The 7,500-nt window shown below is 41.9% G+C and overlaps 1 protein-coding gene across 1 annotated transcript in view; it reads right to left on the reverse strand.

Annotated features, from left to right (window-relative positions):
- snap91a (synaptosome associated protein 91a) overlaps positions 1–7,500 on the reverse strand; it is a 26,260-nt gene that overhangs the window by 9,420 nt on the left and 9,340 nt on the right. Inside the window, exons 7-13 of the mRNA XM_046877136.1 lie at positions 7,218–7,318; positions 6,776–6,837; positions 5,207–5,212; positions 4,697–4,709; positions 4,390–4,508; positions 1,974–2,053; positions 688–702 (exon numbers count right to left, since the gene is read on the reverse strand). Coding sequence (XP_046733092.1) covers positions 688–702; positions 1,974–2,053; positions 4,390–4,508; positions 4,697–4,709; positions 5,207–5,212; positions 6,776–6,837; positions 7,218–7,318 — 396 coding nt within the window. The remainder of the gene's footprint in view (positions 1–687; positions 703–1,973; positions 2,054–4,389; positions 4,509–4,696; positions 4,710–5,206; positions 5,213–6,775; positions 6,838–7,217; positions 7,319–7,500) is intronic.

The following is a 7,500-nucleotide window of genomic DNA, read 5'->3' on the forward strand; positions in this document are numbered from 1 at the left end:
CGTGTAGGCTGATACAGCTACTTTTTCTGTTATTCCACATTCTGATAGTCCATGCATGTTTTTTCTTAATTGTTACAGAACAGGTTCAATGGCCAGACTGTACAATTGCCCAGACAATTGGCATCCTTGCCTAATCCCTTGCTGCATTTTAAGAGGGCAGCTGAGTCCACCCCCATTTAAAGCAGGATACAAGCATCTGAGTATAAGAGTTTAATCCATGAAATGAACTTTGCCCCAATCCCAATGGCTTCTAATGTTACATGGAAATGGTTATGCGGTTTATTACTGATGCCAGCAGTGTAAATGTTCCCCACATACTGATACACCGAATTTGGTCAGCTGATCCACCAGATGTTTCTCCTTCACAAAGACTACAACGGCCTTGTTCAATCGCGACGCCGACATTATGTTCGCAAAGCCAATGAGCTTACCTACAGACACTAACATCTGCTCCACCAACACCTCGGGGCTCATCTCAGAGCGCGCCCCATGCCGGAGTGAGACCGGCTGGGTACCGCCGCTCAGTCGCCCTGCCATCCCACCATATAACAATAACCCTAACCCAAACCCGAACCCAAACCGTAACCCAAACTATAACCATAACCTCAACCCTAACCCAAACCCAAACCCGAACTATAACCATAACCCAAAACCCATAACGTGTGTGTGTGTGGGGGCAGTACTCACCCTCACCCAGCAGATCTGTAAAATAAGAGAAAAATGTTTATTCTTTATGATTAAATAAAATAAGAATCCCTTTAAACCTTCCTCCCTTTTAGACCCTTTTGTGTGGACGATGTGTGAATGGACGGTGTGTAAGTGGACGGTGTGTTTGTGGACAGTGTGTAAGTGGATGGTGTGTGTGTGGACGGTGTGTAAGTGGACAATGTGTGTAAGTGGACGGTGTGTAAGTGGACGGTGTGTTTGTGGATGGTGTGTAAGTGGACAATGTGTGTGTGGACTGTGTGTAAGTGGACAGTGTGTAAGTGGACAATGTGTGTGTGGACGGTGTGTTTGTGGATGGTGTGTAAGTGGACAGTGTGTGTGTGGACAGTGTGTAAGTGGACGGTGTGTAAGTGGACAATGTGTGTGTGGACAGTGTGTAAGTGGACGGTGTGTTTGTGGACGGTGTGTAAGTAGACGGTGTGTAAGTGGACAATGTGTGTGGACAGTGTGTAAGTGGACGGTGTGTGAGTGGTCGTGTGTGTGTGGAAGGTGTGTAAGTGGACGGTGTGTTTGTGTGGACGGTGTGTGAGTTGAGTGAGTCGATGGTGTGTATATAAGCACACACTGGTGATTGTTTAGTTTCAGTATCTGCAGTGTGGACCTGAGACACTGATATCAGGTGGTGTGTGTTTATGAAATGGTGTGTGTTTATGAAGTGGTGTGTGTTTATAAAGTGGTGTGTGTTTATGAAGTGGTGTGTGTTTATGAAGTGGTGTGTTTATGAAGTGGTGTGTGTTTATGAAGTGGTGTGTGTTTATAAAGTGGTGTGTGTGTTTATGAAGTGGTGTGTGTTTATAAAGTGGTGTGTGTTTATGAAGTGGTGTGTGTTTATGAAGTGGTGTGTGTTTATGAAATGGTGTGTGTTTATGAAGTGGTGTGTGTGTTTATGAAGTGGTGTGTTTATGAAGTGTGTGTTTATGAAGTGTGTGTTTATGAAGTGGTGTGTTTATGAAGTGGTGTGTGTTTATGAAATGGTGTGTGTTTATGAAGTGGTGTGTGTTTATAAAGTGGTGTGTTTATGAAATGGTGTGTGTTTATGAAGTGGTGTGTGTTTAATACGTGGTGTGTGTTTATCAAATGGTGTGTGTTTATGAAGTGGTCTGTGTTTATAAAATGGTGTGTGTTTATAAAATGGTGGTGTTTATGAAGTGGTGTGTGTGTTTATGAAGTGGTGTGTGTTTATGAAGTGGTGTGTGTTTATAAAATGGTGTGTGTTGATGAAGTGATACGTGCTCATGCCCTCTCACCTCCCCACACAGATGCTGGAGCTGCTGAAGCACCTGCACTCGGAGCTAACACGTCAAAATCCACCAAATCGCTGAAACCACTGCAGCACAGAGAGAGAGGTGTGTACAGAGTTGTGTATATAGAGTTTTGTGAAGAGTGTACAAAGTTGTGTGTGTAGAGTGTGTAAAGTTATGTGTGCATAGTTGTGTGTAGAGTGTACAGAGTTGTATGGGTAAAGTGTGGGAGAGGAGGTTGTAGTTCAGTGGTGAAGGTATTGGACAGTGGATCAGATCACAGGTTCAAATCTAGGGTTAGAGTTAGAGTTGTGTGTGTAGAGTGTACAGAGGACATGTGTGTAGTGTTGTGTGTGTAGTGTGTGTGTAGAGTGTACAGGGGTCGTGTGTGTAGTGTTGTGTGTAAAGTTGTGTGTGTAGAGTATACAGAGGTCGTGTGTAGACTTCTGTGTGTAGTGTTGTGTATGTATCGTGTACAGGGGTCGTGTGTGTAGCTGTGTGTGTAGAGTGTACAGAGGATGTGTGTAGAGTTGTGTGTGTAGAGTGTACAGAGGTTGTGTGTGTAGAGTGTACAGAGGTCGTGTGTGTAGAGTTGTGTGTGTAGTGTTGTGTATGTATAGTGTACAGAGGTCGTATGTGTAGAGTTGTGTGTGTGTAGTGTTGTGTATAGTGTACAGGGGTCGTGTGTGTAGCTGTGTGTGTAGAATGTACAGAGGATGTGTGTGTAGAGTGTACAGAGGTCGTGTGTGTAGAGTTGTGTGTAGTGTTGTGTATGTATAGTGTACAGAGGTCGTGTGTGTAGAGTTTTGTGTGTAGTGTGTGTGTAGAGTGTACAGGGGTCGTGTGTGTAGTGTTGTGTGTGTATAGTGTACAGAGGTCGTGTGTGTAGACTTCTGTGTGTAGTGTTGTGTATGTATCGTGTACAGGGGTCGTGTGTGTAGCTGTGTGTGTAGAGTGTACAGAGGATGTGTGTGTAGAGTTGTGTGTGTGTAGAGTGTACAGAGGTTGTGTGTGTAGAGTGTACAGAGGTCGTGTGTGTAGAGTTGTGTGTGTAGTGTTGTGTGTATGTATAGTGTACAGAGGTCGTATGTGTAGAGTTGTGTGTGTAGTGTGTGTGTATAGTGTACAGGGGTCGTGTGTGTAGCTGTGTGTGTAGAATGTACAGAGGATGTGTGTGTAGAGTGTACAGAGGTCGTGTGTGTAGAGTTGTGTGTGTAGTGTTGTGTATGTATAGTGTACAGAGGTCGTGTGTGTAGAGTTTTGTGTGTAGTGTTGTGTGTAGAGTGTACAGAGGATGTGTGTGTAGAGTTGTGTGTGTATAGTGTACAGAGGTCGTGTGTAGAGTTGTGTGTGAAGTTTTGTGTATGTATAGTGTACAGAGGTCGTGTGTGTAGAGTTGTGTGTGAAGTGTTGTGTATGTATAGTGTACAGAGGTCGTGTGTAAAGTTGTGTGTGTAGTGTTGTGTATGTATAGTGTACAGAGGTCGTGTGTAGAGTGTACAGAGGATGTGTGTGTGAAGTTGTGTGTGTAGAGTGTACAGAGGTCGTGTATGTAGTGTTTTGTATGTAGAGTGTACAGAGGTCATGTGTGTAGTGCTGTGTGTGTAGTGTTGTGTGTGTAGAGTATACAGAGGTCGTGTGTGTAGACTTCTGTGTGTAGTGTTGTGTATGTATCGTGTACAGGGTCGTGTGTAGCTGTGTGTGTAGAGTGTACAGAGGATGTGTGTAGAGTTGTGTGTGTGTAGAGTGTACAGAGGTTGTGTGTGTAGAGTGTACAGAGGTCGTGTGTGTAGAGTTGTGTGTGTAGTGTTGTGTATGTATAGTGTACAGAGGTCGTATGTGTAGAGTTGTGTGTGTAGTGTTGTGTATAGTGTACAGGGTCGTGTGTGTAGCTGTGTGTAGAATGTACAGAGGATGTGTGTAGAGTGTACAGAGGATGTGTGTAGAGTGTACAGAGGTCGTGTGTAGAGTTGTGTGTGTAGTGTTGTGTATGTATAGTGTACAGAGGTCGTGTGTGTAGAGTTTTGTGTGTAGTGTTGTGTGTGTAGAGTGTACAGAGGATGTGTGTGTAGAGTTGTGTGTGTATAGTGTACAGAGGTCGTGTGTGTAGAGTTGTGTGTGAAGTTTTGTGTATGTATAGTGTACAGAGGTCGTGTGTGTAGAGTTGTGTGTGAAGTGTTGTGTATGTATAGTGTACAGAGGTCGTGTGTGTAAAGTTGTGTGTGTAGTGTTGTGTATGTATAGTGTACAGAGGTCGTGTGTAGAGTGTACAGAGGATGTGTGTGTGAAGTTGTGTGTGTAGAGTGTACAGAGGTCGTGTATGTAGTGTTTTGTATGTAGAGTGTACAGAGGTCATGTGTGTAGTGCTGTGTGTGTAGTGTTGTGTGTGTAGTGTTGTGTGTGTATAGTGTACAGTACACACCTGGCTTTAGCTGCAGTCACAGTATTGTTGTGAGCTTCTGCTGTTGCTATTGTAGGACCTTCATCCACTGTCTTCAGTGGAGTTCCTGCAGGAGTTCCATTACTGACTGAAGAACTTTTCTACACACACACACACGCACACACACACACACACACACACACACACACACACACACACACACACAGAGTAATAAATTGATATTAAAATATAATCATAAATAGAATTATAATAGTAGTGCTTTATAATCACTAATAATTGATGTGTAAGATATAATTAAATATATATAATTATTATAAGTGTTGCTTACCTTAGTGGGTGACCTAAAAGTACAAATAAATAAAATAAAAAATAATACAAATCAATCAGTAAAATGGAAATGATAACAAACAGAGTTATTATTAAATGAAGGAAAGCAGCAGGCAGGAGAAAGAAACAGAACCAGTGAGGTCCATAAATAAATATCAATCTTTTCCTTTTATAATAAAAAAAGATTGATTTCTGAATCTTACATGCAGGAATGCACAAGTTCAACTTACAGGACAAATATTCAATTAATCTGATATCAACACCTAAACAAACAATTTATATCAGAGAAAGTGAACACACACACACACACACACACACACACACACACACACACACACACACACTGGTCCAGAGTGAAGACTCATATCAGTTCTATAGAGGTGAACTGAATGAGAGTGTAGAGTTTCGAAGTGATTATGTTGATGATGAGGATAAACAGGAAGTGCAGAAGAGTAGAAAACACAATGCTTTAATGCAAATCACTCATTCTCATATTTTCATTCATACTTACTCATCACTGCTGACACAATACAGGAGGGAAAATAATCACCATTACACACAGCAAAGAACACAAGCCTGTAACTGTACTGAGAATAATGTCAAGATTTATAATAGGGCAGAGGGACAGGTGGGCATAAAATTACACCTTAAACTACACCCAACACTACACCCTAAACTACAACCAACACTACATCCAACACTACACCCTAAACTACATACAACACTACACCCTAAACCACATACAGCACTACACCCAAAACTACATCCAACACTACACCCTAAACTACATCTAACACTACACCTTAAACTACACCCAACACTACACCTAAACTACAACCAACACTACACCCCAAACTTCATCTAATACTACACCTTAAACTACACCCAACAATACACCCTAAACTACAACCAACACTACATCCAGCACTACACCCTAAACTACACCCAACACTTCACCTAAACTACACCCAACACTACACCTAAACCACACCAACTCTAGACCTAAACTACACCCAACACTTCACCCCAAACCACACCCTAAACTACAACCAACACTACACCCTAAACTACACCCAAACACTAGACCCTAAATTATACCCAACACTACACCCTAACCTACATACATTACACACACTACAACCAACACTACATTCTAAACCACACGCTAAACTACAACCAACACTATACCCAACACTACACCTGAACCATACCCAACACTACACCCTAAACTACAACCAACACTACATCCAACACTATGCCTAAACTACACACAACACTACACCCCAACCACACCCAACACTTCACCCTAACCACACCCAACACTACACCCTAAACCACACCCAACACTACACCCTAAACCACACCCAACACTTCACCCCAAACCACACCCTAAACTACAACCAACACTACACCTAAACTACACCCAACACTAGACCCTAAACTACATACATGACACCCTAAACCACATACAGCACTACACCCCAAAACTACATCCAACACTACACCCTAAACCACACCAACTCTAGACCTAAACTACACCCAACACTACACCCTAAACTACACCCAACACTACACCTGAACCATACCCAACACTACACCCCAACTACAACCAACACTACATCCAACACTATGCCTAAACTACACACAACACTACACTAAACTACACCCAACACTACACTAAACTACACCCAACACTACACAATAAACTATCCCAAACACTACACACAACACTACACCCCAACCACACCCAACACTACACTAAACTACACCCAACACTACATTCTAAACTATAACCAACACTAAAACCTAAACTACCCCAAACACTAGACCATAAACTACATACATGACACCCTAAACCACACCAACTCTAGACCCTAAACTACACCCAACACTAGACCCTAAACTATATACGTTACACCCTAAACTACACCCCAAAATACACCGAACACTCTGAACCCCAACAGGAGCATCAAGTCAAGAAGAGTCAAGAAGAAGCTTTTATCGTCATTTTAACCATATGTAGCTGCCGCAGTACGCAGTGAAATAAAACAATGTTCCTCCTGATCAGAAGTTTACTCACCCCCGCTTCCCCTCCAGTGTGTTCAGGTGTGTCTCCAAAGACTCCAGCAGACTCTCAGGGGCCTAAACACACACACACACAGACACACACACACAGACACACACACACACACACACACAAAATAAATAATCAGTTTTTGCTCTTGCAATTAAAAATCTTGACACACACACACAAAATAAATAATCAGTTTTGCTCTTGCAATTAAAAATCTTGACACACACACACAAAATAAATAATCAGTTTTTGCTCTTGCAATTAAAAATCTTGACACACACACACAGACACACACACACAAAATAAATAATCAGTTTTGCTCTTGCAATTAAAAATCTTGACACACACACACACACACACACACAAAATAAATAATCAGTTTTGCTCTTGCAATTAAAAATCTTGACACACACACACATCTTGCAGCAGAGTTGGAGCTGAAACTCACCCTTTCTTCACTCGGCAAGTCGAAGGCCATCTGTCTGTAGGAAAACGCTTTTTCATTCAGGTACCTGCTGTAGCGCCGGATGAAGGTGGACATGTCGTAACCTAAAACACACAAAACCAATGTTCAGCTACTGAGAGAGAAAAACAACAACAACACTCATACAGGTAAAAATTATATATAACAATAATAAACAAATGAGTACATTTACTTTTATCTATTATAATGTTCTGTTTTGTGTATTTTAGTTGCTTAAATAATCTTCAGGGTCCCTGGTGGTCTAGTG

The sequence above is a fragment of the Silurus meridionalis genome, chromosome 20, assembly GCF_014805685.1.
Source record: "Silurus meridionalis isolate SWU-2019-XX chromosome 20, ASM1480568v1, whole genome shotgun sequence".
In the NCBI taxonomy this organism is placed as follows: domain Eukaryota; kingdom Metazoa; phylum Chordata; class Actinopteri; order Siluriformes; family Siluridae; genus Silurus; species Silurus meridionalis.